General features: G+C 43.1%; 1 protein-coding gene across 1 annotated transcript in view; it reads left to right on the forward strand.

The window, feature by feature from the left end:
- COMMD1 (copper metabolism domain containing 1) overlaps window positions 1–16,407 on the forward strand; it is an 82,641-nt gene extending 66,234 nt beyond the window's left edge. Inside the window, exon 3 of the mRNA XM_086631851.1 lies at window positions 16,278–16,407. Coding sequence (XP_086487977.1) covers window positions 16,278–16,385 — 108 coding nt within the window. The 3' untranslated portion in view covers window positions 16,386–16,407. The remainder of the gene's footprint in view (window positions 1–16,277) is intronic.
- Window positions 16,408–17,373: the final 966 nt, after the last annotated feature.

Genomic DNA, 17,373 nt, shown 5'->3' on the forward strand with positions numbered 1-17,373 from the left:
ATAAGGCCACTTGAACTGTCTTAGGGTATTAATTTCCACTCAGCTTTTGTATTCGGTCTAATATTTTTAGGCAGGACATTAATGGCCACTTGAATCCTTTATGTAACAGATAAACTAAAACATTAAAGAGCTGTGAGGGAACAGGAGAGATCTCTTTTGGAGGACGTTAACCAAGTTCTTAAGCCTGCAGGCTGATAGTGCTCTCAGCCAGAATAAGCCAGGATCCCAAGTCAGGCAGCCTCCTAAAGGTCAGGTATTCTCTGCTCAGGTTTTGACTGTATTCCCTGACTGTGAGATTATTTTTAAATGCTTAAACTGTGTGTCTGCAGTTGGTATAAAAGTAATTCTTAGCCCCACAGTTCATTCCTGTTTTCCTGCCAGTAAATATTGCAGTAACTGAGAGGAACGTGGTTGACACTGATTTGATTAAATAAACAGTTAAAAACACAGAGATTTCCTTATGTAATTAAGAGTTAACTAAACACACAGTCTGCAAACTCCAGTCTTGGTGGTACCCTGTAACAAAAAACATGCCCCAGTGGCACAGAGGGTTTGATGTTATAATATGGTACTTTCCGATACATTTAAGAAAATGGTAAATAATGTCACAAAAGTAGTTGAAACTTGATTCTGAAAAGGGCTTTTTTTTAATGATGCTGAATGATGCTTTATTTTTTTTTTTTGTGATGTTGAATGACTCCCATGTTAGATAATAGGGAGATTAAAATATAATGAATATGAATTCCAGGTCTGATTAATGTTCTCACTAGAGAAGCTGAATTTAGGTTAAAACAGAAGATCCTTCCAGTAAGGGCACTCTTTTTCTTAGACTAATTTCATACTGCAGTTAAGTGCTACAAGACTGAAAACCAGAGACTAGCCTAGGTATTTGTAGATTAAACATGTACAGAGAAAGCTGTAGACTGATATTTCAGCTCTGTGAGCAGGTTTAAAAGAACCTAACCAAATGAAACATAGAATCATAGAATGGCATAGGCTGGAAGGGACCTTAGAGATCATCTAATACAACCTCCCTGTCATGGGCAGGGATGCTTCTCAACTAGATCAGGCTGCTCAAGGCTCTGTCCAACCTGGCCTTGAACATCTCCAGGGAGGGGGCATCCACAACCGATCTGGGCAATCTATTCAATGCAAGAAAACAAGTACAGCTGCCAAACAAGATAGAAGAATGCAGATCAGCAGAGGACGGCAAGGATCGTAAGTGAGGAAGGACGTTTACCCTATCAGCTCCCTGGCAGGGGACTTTCAGAGGAAGGTACATCACCGTGCAGTGGTTCCACTGAAAGACTTTTCCTTAGCTAAGAGCTGACACAGCAGAGCTCAAATAAATGATAATGGAGTTTTCTAGTCTCTGGTACCCTTGTGAGCACCGGCAGTGGAAGGACTAGCAGTAGTGGGGTAGCTGAGAAGAGCTGGAGGAAAATGTAATTAAGAAGTAAGATGAGAACCTGATACCCTGCCAGAAATATAATGTATTTCCTTTAGTTTTTAAATACGTGTTGATTAAAAGTTCACAGTGATACAAAGTTGTTGTTTTGTTTTTTTTTTAATGCTGTCTTTATATGCTTCTCTGAAGCGTTTCGTGACACTTGCAGGTATCACTGTATTTTTTTTTTTTCTTTAAAAGCTCTTAAGCCCTGCCAGGTATCCATAGGCATGCACTAGGGCATTCACTTGGACAAAGATAAATACAAATGTTAAATGTACTTAAAGGGGGCCTACAAGAAAGCTGGAGAGGGACTATATACAAGGGTGTGTAGTGATAGGACAAGGGGTAATGGCTTTAAACTGAAAGAGAGCAGATTTAGATTAGATCTAAGGAAGAAATTTTTCACTCAGAAGCTGGTGAGGCACTGGAAGAGGTTGCCCAGAGAAGTTGTAGATGCCCCATCCCTGGAAGTGTTCAAGGCCAGGTTGGATGAGGCTTTGGGCATCCTGGTGTAGTGGAGAGTTTCCCTGCCCATGGCAGGGAGGTTGGAACTAGACGATTTTTGAGGTCCCTTCCAACCCAAACCATTCCATGATTCTATGATTCTTTCTATGATTAAATGTAATATTTCGGCCTCTGTTTCACTAAGATTGCATCCTATGACAGACACTGGAATTGCATAGGATCCCCAAAAGCTTTCTTTAAAGGAGGAAAAATAATGTGAAAGTTTCAGTCTAATTTACACTTCTACGGCAATTTGGGACTGGCAGCCCTGTTTGTTACAGAATTAACATGATTCCACATAAAGCTTTCATGTACTGTCTCCCAAGTGGGGGTTAGACCAGTGATAACCAGTCTATGAGGGCAGATTCAGACTAGATAGAAGAAAGAAATTTCTTATGATGAGGATGGTGAAACACTGGAACAGGTGGCCCAGAGAGGTGGTAGATGCCCCCTCCCTGGAAGCATTACAGATTGGGTTTGATGGGACTCTGAGCAGCCTGATCGAGTTGAAGAAGTCCCTGCTCACTGCAGTGAGGGGTTGGACTAGATTACCTTTCAAGGTCTCTTCCCACCCAGACTATTCTGTGATTTCCAAAAATTGACCACAAGCCCCTAAATTAATTCTCCCTAGATTCTCCCTTAATAAGTCTCAACCTTGAAGAATCTCAGCTCTCTAGACTTGTATTGCCTCTTCTTGTTGTAAGGAGGAAATCGCTGTGCCTGTAGGACAGGGGACAGCAGAGCTTTCTCCCTAATATGCGCACAAAGTGATAGAAATCTCTGCAACCCATCTGCATGGAGATCTTTTAAGCTTGCCTAATGGAAACAAAGTTTGCCCAAAGAATAGTTAGAAAGCGAATGCATTTCTTAGTTGGTGATTTTAACTCTCAGCTTGTTTACACCTTCTTTTACATAACAGCCGGGCCCCTCCAGAGTTGCATACCAGCCACCAAGAAAATGTCTGTGGACTAAGCAGGCCAAGAGATTTATTTTTCATGCTATTACACCTGTTTACTTCAAGCTGGTCAAGCAGCAGGAGAAAAGTGGCCCTGTTAAAGATTAAACATCCCAGTGCTCGTTGTTTTAGGGTTTGAAAGAACTCTTGAGCTCAGTTGTGCTTAAACAAGACGCTGGGTTTCAACTGAAAACAGTCTTCATGTGCTTTTTGTGTCAAAATAGTGCCCGTAGGGGTAGCGAGGAGTTGGGGGAGGCTATTTTTGCATAAATTTTTAAAAATCAGTTTAGATACAGAGATGTCTCACTTTCCATTTCCACACCAGGAGTTAGATTATAACACTTTTTGTTTTCTTGCCGCAACTCCATTCCCATCTAAAGAAGACAAAGGCAACAAGCCGTGCCTTTAGTTAGGATTACCTGACCCTATATTTGGTGGCCTTTGGCTTTGACCAACTTACATAGTCAGTATTTCCCTTGCCAGGCTAAATCTTTCTCCAAACTGGTTTATCCATCTCCAAGATCAGAACTAAGAGGGAAAATGTTCTGGGGGTTTCTCCTTAAGTATCTTTTCATATAGGAAATGTCATAATGTTTTTTGGGGGGAAAAAAGCATGGAAATAGTAAGCTCAAGGCTTAGAGCAAGGTCAGGACATGCCTCTTGATGTCCTTATGAAAAAAGAAAATTGCCTTAAACAAGTTAGGAGTCTCTGAAAGTCTTATTTGTTCATCCTTGATAGAGATTTTGTCCAGCAGCTCGATTCCTAGAGGATTTTGCCGGAATCAAGTATGTTCCAGAGTGGAGATGCAGCCTCTGGATGCTCTGGGCACTGCTGTAGGTACCTGGCTCTGGGTTCAGGCTGGCAGACAGGCTCCCCAAGGGTAGCACACAGGGCATTACCAGAAGGTAAGAGACAACCTCATGTGTAAGACAGTGAAATGCAACCTCCCGGCTTATTTATGAACTTGTGGGGCCCTTATGTCGGGGCCCCCAACCTAAGAAGAACACGGAGATGCTGGAGCGAGTCCAGAGGAGGGCCATGAAGATGATTCGAGGGCTGGAGCACCTCTCCTATGCAGACAGGCTGAGAGAGTTGGGGTTGTTCAGCCTGGAGAAGAGAAGGCTCCAGGGAGACCTTCCAGCAGCCTTCCAGTACCTAAAGGGGGCCTACAGGAAAGCTGGAGAGGGGCTTTTTGCAAGGGCGTGTAGTGATAGGACAAGAGGTAAGGGATTTAAACTGAAAGAGGGGAGATTTTTATTAGATCTAGGGAAGAAATTCTTCCTTCTGAGGGTGATGAGGCACTGGAACTGGTTGCCCAGAGAAGTTGTGGATGCCTCATCCCTGGAGGTGTTCAAGGCCAGGTTGGATGGGGCTTTGAACAACCTGATCTAGGGGAAGATGTCCCTGTACGTGGCAGAGGGGTTGGAAGTAGATGATCTTGAAGGCTGCTTCCAACCTAAACCATTCTATGGTTCTGTGATGTCAGTCCACAGAGCTCTGGTGTGAGGCTTGGTGAAGCTGGCCACAGCTGAGTGTTTCAGAGTCATTTCCCAAAGAGATGTTCCCCGTTTTCTGGGTGCCTGAGGCAGATGTGGGTAAATCTGCAAAGAGCCATATGCTTACAACCACAGGTGGTTGGAGCTGTGTTGAAAAGGTATGGAGCACTATTAAAAAAAATGCAGGTTTCCGAATAATGGGGTAGATATCTCAAACTGTGGCTACACCAGAGGGATTTTGGGTTCTGCATCTCTTTACCTGTTTACCAAGTGCTGAAATGAAGCTGGTGCAGATTCATGGGAATGACTGACTTTGCAACTTTAGCGTTGGTGCTCCATGTGGGACTCAGGAGGGCAAACTGAGCTATTTTTAAACAATTATTATGAACACATTTTAATCGCTCCACGTTTATGAACGGATTGGTGGGCTATGGGGTTGGAGAAATCACTGGGAATTCCCTATCACGTTCACAGCTTTATAATTAGTGACTTGAGCTGGAACAGACAGGAGGACAAAATACTGTGTACGTCAGCTATATTTAAACATACGCCGCTCTTCAGCGAGGCAGAGCCATAAAGGGTTTTCCATTCTGTTAACCTCTCGTAACGGCCAGTGACCGCAGCAGATTTGGAAAGGCATTTGATGGGGTAACTTGAGTCTCAGCTGCTTGACGTCGTTGTAAAAGGGTGTTGGAGGAACCAGGTAAGCAAGCTTAGCAAGTGGCATTCAATCAGATAAGCCCACGTAAAAAGTTACAGGTATAATCTTGCAAAGAGTCATCCACAGATGAGAACAAAATTTGCATTTCATCAGCATAAACGAGTCTTTTTTTCTGAATTGTGTTAGCACCAGCAGAACTGTGGCTTTTATAACCTTTCTTTTCTTGCCACAGCAAATTGCCGCGTGAGGTGGCTCAGCATTTGGGGTATTTGAATGTGTTTTGCCCTCACAGGAAAGACATTTGCGGTGTTTTCTCTGAAACAACTGAGAGTTTGGACTGATCGACATCAATAATGGACGAGCAGTGTCCTAGCAGCATCTGGAACACAGTGGTTATGACTGAGCACTCTTTCAATAACAAAAAGAAAGAGGAGATCACTGACCACAAACGCAGGGTAATTACCCGTGTTCGATGTCCACTGTTTGTTCATTGTCAACCTCCGTATGTATCCATTGTGGTAAAAAATATTGGAAGCGTGGATGAGTAACCCTTGTAACGCAGAGTTCGTGTTGGGGGAGCACACAGGACAGGATGCTGTTCTCTGCGTGGGATATAGGGAATACATAAGGCTAAAACAGCTCAAAAAAGGAAACGCCTACAAATCAAAGCAATTTTTTTAAAAAATCAAAAAGAGAGGAAATTGGAAGGCTTACAGAAACCAATGCAGGTTAATATCACCAGTTTGAAAAACAGCATGGCCGTATAGAAAGTATATAAAGCTTGCATAAAAGTAGTAAGTTGTCTTTTTTCTTGTTAATTCTTTGTGATGTGAAATGTATAAGAACCTCAGTGTACACTTCCTTCTAATTAGTTATACTGATTAAAATATGATTTTTTTTTTTTCCTGTAACACTTTCTGAAAAGAAACCTGTGCTTCCAAAAGACACAAAGACCAGCAGGTTAAAGCGTGTGCATCTCTGCAGCCATAAATACTCGTCTTTCATGTAAGATATAAAATCCTAGATGGACTATTTTCAGGAGGGTAATATCATAAAAGCAATGATATTACATTTGCTGTGGAGTATCAGAGACCTAGTCTTACGCTTCTGGAATTATTCCAGTTTCTACAATCCTTTATCTGTTTAATCTGTGATATTACAGGCTTGATGTTACATTAAAAGTATTAAAAAAAAATCTGCAAGCAGGTTAACTTTTTTTTCCTACGTGGATGTAATAATCATTCGCTTATGAGATTCTTGGTTCATGTAATACCAAAATAATGCAGAAGAATTAGAAGGCACTTTCCATTACAAACATTTATGCTTTATTTTATACAGTATTATAACTGTATAAAATACTTTTATACAGTATTATGGAAATGAATCGCCCTTCACCTTAGAGTTTTTGAAGGCCATGATTATAAGTTTGTTGCAAAAATAGCTCTGAACCGAGTTAAAAATAATGAGTTTAGTATTGTCAGAAATGTGGTCGTATGAAATCAATGGATTGCCATCCGTTCCAATTTTTCTGGAATTATCTAGACTTTGCCGTCATTATGTTATGCCCCAGTGTATCTTGCAGAATATTAATGAATCTAAAAATAACTTCTGAAGTTTGCAGTGGGATCACAATTGATGCAACGTGATAGGAGGTTCAATGCAGCATCTCGTATTTTTATCACCCTGCACTGGTTTGTGGCAGCCCAGGGTTTTTTTCTGTTTTACCACTTATCAGGTGTTCCTGATCTGAGAGTCTAAGCAGCAAAAATAAATAGCTCTTGTAAACCTCTGACACAAAGTATTTCCACTTAGCATGAATCACCAAGTTCAACGTGGTATTGCTCTGATTCTTGAAGAAGTAAAAATAAGCTCAAATCCAATATTTTTCTCCTTTTTGGGTCTTCTTTTCCTACTTTCGAGAACATTGTCATGGTAACTTACGCATTATCTTCTATTATTTTTTTTTTAGCATGAATTACGCAGGTTGTTTCTCTCTCCCTCTCCCCCTAGTCCTGCTAGGAATGGTGCGAGCAATCGTTCCTTGGAGAAGCAAACGTGGAGCACTGAGGAAGCACTCTGTGCTCGGGCAATCTTCCACCCTGATGGTCTGCAAGAAGATCAAGTGTAGCTTGTTGTGTATTTTGGCACGTAGCGGAACAAAACCCGATACCTCTTAACCAGGCAGCCCTTCAGGGCCTGCCAGCGATACCGGGGTGAGTCACATTTGAATTGCGTGCACCAGGCGTCAAGGAGAGGCCCTCCAGAGAAAGGTTTGGAAGCGAGTGGTAGTAATAATAATGCTGAGGTGAGTTTATCAGGGTTCATTTATCAGGGTTTATTTATTTTCTGCCATCGAGCAATACAACAGCAAATTCCCACGGTAATGAGTCAGTAAGAGTAGTCTGTGATGAAGGGATAGAGCTTGGCAGTGTCCTTGCAAAAATGACTTTTAGATGTGCCTTTTGCAAGGAGAATCTGTCCTTGTACTGTTTTTAAAAGTATCTGATTTCCAGTTTGAATTTTGGGTTATGTTGAGATCTTTTTTTTCCATTTCTTTTCCCTTGTTTTTTTGGGGATGGGGGAGAGTGTTTGGAATATTTTTTCTTATTTTATTTTTTTCCTTTTTGTTTTTAATTAAAGATTTGCGTTTCTTTATCATGCAAGCCTCTAAGCTAGTCCAGCTCAACCTTGAAGGTAATACCTTATTGTTTGTGTCCGTGTTAGGGAAATAGCTCCAACATGGAGCATGCTATTAATACTTTCTGGCAGTGGCCAGGTCACTGACATGACTGGTGCTATTTGCCAGCTTCCCTTTAACACTGGAGCCAGTGGGCACCCCAGATAGCTCGCTGTCACTGCTACCTCCACTCCCCCTGCTCCCAGCAGCACCGGTGTGTCCAGGAATGACCAAAGCCACTTTGTACTTTAAATGTCGACTTAAAAACTAGCCAAGTGACCCCGCTGGAGCACCACGTAAAACAAGTCTAAAGGACTTTGATTTGTTTGTATTTGCTTTAACTTGCAAAGTTAAGTGCAGTAATTGCTGCCAGGTCTGCACTACCCCTCTGCCAGTTCTCTAGGTTTCCTCACTGGCTGTTTCCAGACACTTTCTTTCCAACTACAGTTACAATCTTTTGGTGATTAAGAAATACAAAAAGGAGTAACTGAAAATGTGCAGTTCTTGGTTGTGATGAGAATGGGAAGCTGGACTGTGCTGGCACAGGCAAAACCAGCTCTGGTGCTGAGCCAGCGAGGCGGAAAGTGCACCCAAGGGTAGTAAGGTGTAAAGTGGAAGTTGATGAGGTAGTTGGCCATTATGGATTTTCCTATTGAAATACTATTATGCTTGTGACTTGGGATATTACTTACAGGGTAGTCCCTGCAGGTGTTTTACTAAAATAGTATTTAAATGTAATTTGCAAACTGGGAGGAAGTGGGAGAGTTGACATCTTCAGATAAACCAGGAGATTTTTTGGTAATCCTAACTCATGCTGCTGAAGGAGGTTATATCTAAGCGCATGCATACGTTTCTTTTTACTCCAGATGAGCAATGTCTCGATGCTTGTTTGCAAAAGTGGGAGGAAAAGAAAAAAAAAAAGATAGGCTATGGATTTACTCTGAAACCAGTATTTTGTCTCTTCTCTTTCATTAATACCTTGGAAACAAAGTGATGTGAGTGTTGCTGGAAAAGAGGAGTGTGCTTTGAATCCCCACGCTTGTTTACTGTCACACTCGGTCCGGCGTGATGCAAGCTGACCGCAAGTTCAGGCTTGCAGTGATGTCTTCGTGACCGGCTCCACGCCGAGCAGCTTTCTCCAGGATTGTTTTATTTACCCCCCACTGGCTTTTCTGTTGGCAACCTGATTTGCTTGTATTGTGAACTGTCAGACATTCATCTGGGGTTAACACATCGCCGATTTAACCCTCACCCTGCTGCTTTGATGTTAGCGAAACCCATGATTTTCTTTGGAAGAAAAGTCAAAAGTGTTTTTTAGATACGTGTTTACAGAGATAATTCTGTTTGAAGGAAGACAACCGGTGAGGTTATAATGGGTGTGGCTTTATAGATCCTTGTGTGACTTCTGAATATAAGGCATTTATAATTCGGATACAGAAGTATGCCTGAAATCCTCCAGAGGCAGGTTGTCATTCTGTATATTTAGGTACTTTTTCCTGCTGCAAAGAAGCCTGTCTGAGCAAGGTGCCTGGCACCTAATTTTATGGCAGGAAGGTGCCCGCAGCTGGATGCACTCACTGGGAAGTTGGCAGCATCCACAGAGGAGCAGTGAAACCCCATGGGGCTGGCGGGGGGGCCACCTTGTCTCTTCCCAGGCTCCTGCCGAGCTGCTGCATGCATCCTATCACAGATCCGCGTGGGTTGACTTGCCGCACGTGAGCCTGATGCAATCTGCAGGTGACCCCTGGGCCACCACCTGCCTCTTCTGCAGAGGAGACTGGGGCAGCAGTTCAGGTGGAAAACTATACGTGGTTGTCTCCTGGCATATAATGGTGGAATATTATACCATTTTGGAGGCATTCCCTGCTGTTTAGACTATCCAAGCTAACGTGAAATGCTGAGAGGTTTGACAGTCATGACATGACTCTGGAGTCTTCATTTACCAGTGATGCACTTAATTACTTATGTGAAATATACATGGTATTTTTGCTGGTTAACAGAGGAGGTAGGAGATTTGCTTGGCTGCAGAATATTCAGTGATCTGGAAAGAAAAGTGACACAGAGTGGTGAAGAAATTATTTATTGCTTAGCCATGAGGAACTTGGAAGTCATTAAAAAGCAGCAAAATTTGTTTCTTTAGGAAATGTTATGCTGGAAGTTTCTTTGATTCACCCTTTCACACATCCCACTGAGAAGTGAAGGAATAAGTTACTTTTTATTTTAATCACGTATCCCTGAATGGTTGGGCTTTGGCCCCAAGAAAAGGCAATGCTTCTGAGCTTTACTACTTCTGTTAATAACTTTTATTGAAATTCTGGCTTCCGCTATTCTTTTAATTAAGAAAAAACCCTCTGTAAGTAAAGCGCTTTTGCTTACCACAGTTATCAAAAAACTGTTAATAAAGATAACAAGGTTTCCTGGCTAGCAAGCAAATGCACAACTGCGGATGTAAAAACTGTTTTATCAGCTAGTCCTTTCCAAATCCACTTAATGTCTTTGTTGACCAAAGAAATTGGGAAGGCTGAAAATTAATGTGGGTTCTTAATCACAATGAAAGGTACCAGGATGTTTGAAGGCAAGTTGGGTTTCTGGTGACATTACAGATTTGGTTTTTACTTATGCAAGGGGCAGCTAAATCTTTAAAACATCCTGATAAAATGCAAAACCTAAGCCAGGAGAAGAAAATATCTTCCAGAGCAATGAAATTGCATTGAGTCCCAACCTCTGCAGAGCAAATGGCTGCATTGCCTGAACCAAAAGGCCTAAGACCCAAGAAACCACGACACTCCCATTGCTGCAGAAAGCAGCTGCCTGGTGCAGAAGAAGCCCATGTCTGTACCTGGCTGGCTGTGTTTGCACACAGGCATCAGAAGCTGATGCTTTTTCACTGTCTGAAGAGTTTGCTTTCCTGGTAATTCAAAATGGGATAATTCCTTTACAAAGAGTCATTCGTGATCTTACAAGCACCACATCAAGTTGAGAAGGATTTTATGCCTGGGCTTGGCTGGTGGCTGCCCCTCATGGGCTGTCCTTGAGGGTTCTTCTTCCCTCCCAGTCGCTCAGGACAAGGTCTGTGGGTCCCAGTTCATGGCGTCTCTGCTTTTCCACTCCCACATATTCTGAAGCAGTGCTCCTCCTGCAAGCCCCTCGTGGTCGTGGCACCCATAGCCCGGTGGTCTTTGGGACCCCAAATCAAGGAGCTGTGACTGAGCTTGTTCCCATGGGACATGGACCCTGTGCTCACTCCAGGCATGTCTGAAATCCACAGGGGTGAGGATGGGCACACAGCATCATCACCTGTTATTTTCTTTGCGTAGGGTTTTAAAACGATACTGCTTTTTATACGTAGTAGTACCTAACCAGACAAACCCTGCATTTCTCTGTCTCAGTTCCTTCAACACCGTACAGTGCTCCCTATATGAAGGTGGAGTTGGCTCACTCTCGCCTTGCACGTGACATCTCCGCTGAACCATGGCAACCTGCTCTTCTGGTAGCCGGCCAGCTCTCGGCTTGACAGCACTTCTCTGATTTAATGGAAGAAAGCCCCTGGTCCTCTGAACCCACCTGGGCTGTGGGTTGTTAAGGCTGTTGTCAACACTGTGCCATCTTTGTTCGGTTGCTGAGCAATTTTTGTTTCCTACCCCCTCAAAGCTTTTTCTGAGGTGTTTCTACTGGGTAGGCAAACACCTGCACATAGCAGCCTTCACTGTCCTTGGGCCAGCGAGCATGAGGCATGGCAACCTCACTGATTGCACCCATACCATCATTGCACCCATCATCCCTTGTGACCACCATTTGCTAACAAAGCTGAATTCCTAATTTCTGCACTGGGAGATGCCCTAAGCCGCCACCCCAGCCCATGGAACGAGCCTTAGTCAAGACACTTTGGGATCCATAGCAAATTTACCGCCAACTTGTGTTGCAGTCCTGGCAGTGACTGAGTTCCCTGAATGCTGAGTGTTTTAAGAGGTCTCCAATTCAAGTGGAAATGAATATGAAGAGATACGTGAATTCAGAGGGGTTTAATTTTGTTTTTCAGTATAGTGGCTAGAACTTATTTTGAAGGATTTTTATTAAGGGTTTTACTTGATACTGGATGTATCAGAGTTGCTGAGAACCATTTCAAGTAGCTGGTCAAACTGATGCAATAGAGAACAATTGCATTTTTTTAAGTTTGAATGTGTGAGGATTGGTTTTCTAAAAATACACGTTTTTTTAAGTGTAGTTACTGAGATACAGAAAGTTGTGCTTCTCTTAGTCTCTCATATAAATATTCTTGCAGCTCTCTCTTGCTCCTGAAAAAGAAAGAAACCTAGAAGACCTAATTCATGGCTGGGGGGGAAATTTGTGTTTCTTGGATGTTTGTTTTGCAGCTCCTTTTTAGAGCCCAGGCTTAGGAGGGAAATGGGAGGAGGGATGGAAAAGCACGTGGGGAGAAAACCAAGATGGTTGCAGGAAATGGACGTCCATTCCCCCACTTTTCTGAGAGCATTGAGCTTGGCTTTCCCACCTGAAGGTGGGGATGCATGTGCCATTTCCACTGCACACGCACGTGCTTTTAACAACCCTGCTCTTGCGCATACATGTGCCTTTTTCCAAAGACCACATCCATCTCTATGAAGTGCTAACCTGAAGTCTAGATTTCAGTAGGCAAGTGTGCCATGCTTCAGGGTTTCAATGCTTTGAGTATGAAACGTTCACCACAGCAAGTCCCGGTCCGGTGGAGGGGCTTATGGTGCTGTCATGGACAGTTTGGTGGCTTCAGATAAGCGAGCGTTTGGTAGCCTGTTGATGTCCTTCTGGATTTATTTTTAATGAACGACTCATTCCATTTTGGGTTTGCTTAACTACAAGAGATCCAAGTGGGCTGAAAATTTCTATAACAACAGGAAGTATCAAAGGGGTGCCTTGTTTTTCACTGAGAAGGAGCAGGGAGACCATATTTGTCCTGCTCCTGGAAGACACTGTAGGGGAGCAATGGGAAGTTTTAATGTCACAGCTCCATCTTCTTTCTTCTTCCTTTTTTCTCTTTCTTTGGAACTTTTTTGAGGATGTAAAGTAACAAAGCATTAAATAAAACTGAAACCCAATTCTGAGCAGCCTGATTTACCGCCCTCTTAGTCATGTTTTAGGTTGGTCCACGTGAAAGTGTGGTAAGTAGACACCATCCAATCCACAGGGGGAAGTTTTAGCTGTTTTACAGATAAAAATATGCTTTATGGTTAAACTTACATTTGTATAAAGTGGCATGAAGAGACTTAGTGTAATCCAAGAGTGTCCTTTTACTCAATTTACATTCCTTTTAACTGACAAAACCTGCTGAGGGAAAAAAAAAAGCCTCATTAAGCCTTAGGCTCGTGCAGAAACATCGCCACCAGAGCTGGGGCCTTTGGTCTTCTCCTGTCTGCTCACACTCACTGTGTGATAAAGCCCTAAAATCAGCTTATGCAGATCTTCAAGGCTGCATGGGCACACACTGGGACGGGGAAGTCTGCTGATGGGCTCACATGATTTGAGGTGCACTGTTGTGGCTGGAAAGCCACAGAAGTCAAGAGAAGTTTGGCCTTGGAGTTCATCCTGTTGAAGACCATGACCCAGGGCAGCGTAGCATGACGCCGCCACTCATTCCCTAAAAGGTCAAGATAGAATCAGCCCGCGGCTGTGGCAGACGTGTTGAGGAAAGAGAGGTCGGGTTGTGGAGAGAAGAGCTGTTTTCAGACGTTGCCTATGAAACAAGACTTGTAAACGTGTTACAGATATTGGGATGATTCTGCTGCTTCTGCAGTAGCTCTTCTGTGAAAGCGAGCTCAAAATATTTTTCCGGTCAGGCCTAGGAAAACAAGGAGGGGGGGATTTAGCTGAGGGAGCTGAAAAGGCATTGGCTTTGCAGTCCCGATATGCAGCAGTTGCACCAGTTGAGCTGACACTGCCCGTTTCTGCTCATTTCGGGGTCTGTGATCTGGTTTCAGCATGATGCTTCACAGCGCCTCAGGGGTTAACTAACAGATTGCTTGAGATTTGACTTTTCCAGAGCTTCCTAATCAAGGAATGTAGAGAGAGATATTCCAGGGTTTCTTTCAGGCTTTCTTATGCAATTTCCAGCAAACAGATCTTCTACAGGCAGATCCCACCTAGGTTTTTTTCAGTGCGCTCCTAATCAGACATGAAGCTACAAGAAAGCCCCCTGCCAGGTGGAGTTAAGCTATCAAATTCCTCACCAAACGTTTTCTTTCTGCACAGTGACCAGCCTTAATTATGGTTTTGCTGTAACTGTGCTTTGCAGAGGTATTTTATACAAGGTATTTTCCATAAGCTGGGTTTATAACCATCATAAGAAAAATGGTGTGAGAAAGTCGCAGACTTCCTATCTGTGTTGTTATTGATCTCAAATGTTCAATGCTACTTCTGTGATGTTTTGGAATGTACTGAGTAATATTATAGAGATGAACAATTAAGTAGAAAAACCCAACCACAACCTGCAGTAATAGTTTCCAGTAGGATGCTGTTGATGAGCATAATTGCTTGCTCAGGCAAAGGCCTTTCCTAATAGTCATCTGTAATATATTTAGTTACGTGACTATTCCTGAGCTTTACTGATACTTCACTCAGTCAAAGTTCTCCTTAATCCTACAAAACCTTTTCTGATCGGAAGCACCGCATGCTAAATACGTAACTTGATCTGCACCTCGGTCTGTTCACTCATTCGGTCGTTAGTGGATAAGATAATAAACATTTCACAAGACTGACTCATCCAGTGTAGCTGCAGTAAGTGACCTAACAGCCCCTAAGTACCAGCGTTAGGGGAGAGAACCCGATATCTGAAGGCAAAAAAAAATGTAAAGTGCACGCTGCTCTCATTTCATGAGGTCTTCTTTCTTAGAAAGTTTCACGTTTTAAGTTTTAAATCACCATTTTGATTTCTGCCGTGAACTGTGGTAGTTCCCTGTGCGACTGATGTCCGTCCAGCACAGCCTTTCCATGCACTTCACATGCCCGGCTCCCTGACCGCTTGACTTCTGGCACCTCATTTCTTTCCAGTTAGTGTTCTCCTGGCAGTGCCTTTTGTGATAATTGCACACAAAATGATCCCCTTGCTGCCTCTGTCAGCGTTTTGGTTCGGATCTCACTTGCTGGTTTGGGTCTTAAAAAAAAATGAAACAACCCAGGAATCCTTGGGAGAGGCTAAAAGGTAAAACTGTTCCTGATGCCTGGGGGAAAATGCTAGTAGCAGTTCTAAAATGTGCTTAGTAAAAATTGATGGGTTTAATTTTTCCAATGTTTTTATCCTTCTGTATTAAATATTAATCCCATAAATGTAAAGGATGAAGTTGCTGCGGTTTGGGTAGATGCTAATTGTATGGAATAAACGTATTTTGAAACAAGAGAAATTTTAGTCTGGTAGAAAACAGATGAGACCTGGAGACGATGCCCTTTTGCTTTTTTAAGCACCACAGGGTCTGGGTTACGTATAGAAATTCAGTGGATATACAGTGATTCTGGGTACCAAAGCTATTCCAATGTCTCATAAGGAAACCTCCCTCCATACTGGCTGCGCTTTCATCTTCAAATGTTTTCGATTTGTTTCTCTTATCATTGATGGTGCTTCACCTGGGATGACCTTTAGTACGCAGTTAAAGCTCCTGGCAATCTCAATTGTTCTTGTGCCAGGCTCACTATAGGAAATACTTTGTAACTATACGCATACTATAAAACTATACTATACTATATTAGATAAAACTAATGGATTGGAGATCTCAGGAGGCCTTTTCACACTGGTGTTTATCAATGAGTTCCATATAATTTGAACTTTTTGTATGTGTATGTACACATATACTTTGTTTTTTTATGTGTATTCTTTATTTTCTGGGCCTTTAACAAGATGCCAAGATTACTATATCCCAATATCCATCTTGTCAGAGAGTAACTACTTTTTAAGATGTGACAGGACTTTTCAGAGCAAATCAGTGCTGCTTCTTAACTTGCTTCTAAGTTCACATTGACACTAGAGCCCATGTGTAAGAGAATATAAAACTCTCCTGAATTTCCAGACTGGAATGCCCGGTACAAGACTGTGTTTTGGATTCTTGTTTTCTCCTGTATAAAATCTGGCTTTTGTATGTGGTGAACTTTGCACAGTGGCTCCAACCGCTTTGCGGTTCCCAGTGTCTCCAGCGACTAGGTTGGAAAGAAAAGTGGAAGCCTCAGGTATAATTAAATTTCTTCAAGTTTTCCGAAAGTCTGCAGCTAAGGAGAGACCCAGACTGACACCTACATTGAAAAGAAAGGTGGGCAGAGCTCAGCCTTCCTGTGTCCTCTTTGGTAGGCACTACCTGTCCCGCCAGCACGTACTGCTCTCGCTCAGTAGGTGTGTAGCCAACCTCTGGGTCTACTGAGGTTGTTTAAGTGATACCAGGAAAAAAGGAGACACGGGACACACATCATCAGGAAACCAGAACTCACTATCCTCTGTCCGTTGTGTGCCTGAAAAAACATTGTCTTTCTCAACTATTGTTCTTGCAATTTTGTTTTGTAGGAATCGGAGTTTCTCTGTCTGGAGTTTGATGAGGCCAAGGTGAGCCAGATGCTGAAGAAACTCTCGGAAATAGAGGAGAGCATGACTTTGTTGACTCAGACCACTTAACGAAATAAAGAGATTGCAACTCAGAAAACGAATGACCCTCGGTACTTTTTCATAATTCCTGTTTCGGCACATAAAATAGGTAATGATTGTTAAATCCTGGTTGTAACTGCACAATGCATTCACAACCAAGTATGGGTAACTCACACTGTGATGCTTTCTCTGTCCCCTCCTCCAGGCCTGTTCTCCAAGGCTGCGACAGCATTGTTTGCATAAAGTTTTGCACGATCAGGCCTTTGAGTGTAGCGTAGCTTTTCTCTTTTTCCCCTCAATCAATTTTTGAGTCTTCCAGATGCTGTAAGTACTGGGCTGGATGAACAGCAAAGGTAAATTGGCCAGTTGTGACAGGGGAGAAATGAGCAGAAGAAACAGGTGGACTAGGAGGGATTTAACGTTGATCCTTTCAAACCATGGGCTATGTAGGACACATCCACCTGCACAAACTCTGCCTGCTTAGAGCTTAAAGCCTGGGAGGGTACACGAAGTGCAGCAGGTTCAGGCAGCAGGGACACAAACGTACATTTCTGTAGTTGCGAGCCTCTGCACTGCTGAGGATTAAATAAACAGTTCCCAAGGGTGTGAGGTGGCCAACCCTGCTGGCCCATTGAGTCACACCTTCCCCACACCGCAGGCAGCCAGGGAACAATCTGGAGCGTCTCTTGGGCGGTGGGAGGTGCTGGTTTCCCAAAAGCAACAGCCTTCCATCGTGCGCTGAGTGCCTGATCCAGCAGCCTGCTGGTGAGCCTTCAAAGCCACTTCTGATCTGCTTCTCTGAAGACCACCCACCCTCACCAGCCTTCCAACTCTCAAGCTGTAGTGGTGCAGCCCTGGCATTGAGCTGCACAGTGTATTTGAGAGGACGGTGCTCTTTTGGGGCACAGTTTAACTTGGCTGCTCTTAGTCCAGTTTGTCATGATGTTTGTATTGACCTCAGAAAGGCCCCATGTTAAAGCCAGGGTTTCTAGGGTGTGCATGTTTAGTGTGGAATTTG

This window comes from Tauraco erythrolophus, chromosome 2 (genome assembly GCF_009769465.1).
Source record: "Tauraco erythrolophus isolate bTauEry1 chromosome 2, bTauEry1.pri, whole genome shotgun sequence".
Taxonomy (NCBI): domain Eukaryota; kingdom Metazoa; phylum Chordata; class Aves; order Musophagiformes; family Musophagidae; genus Tauraco; species Tauraco erythrolophus.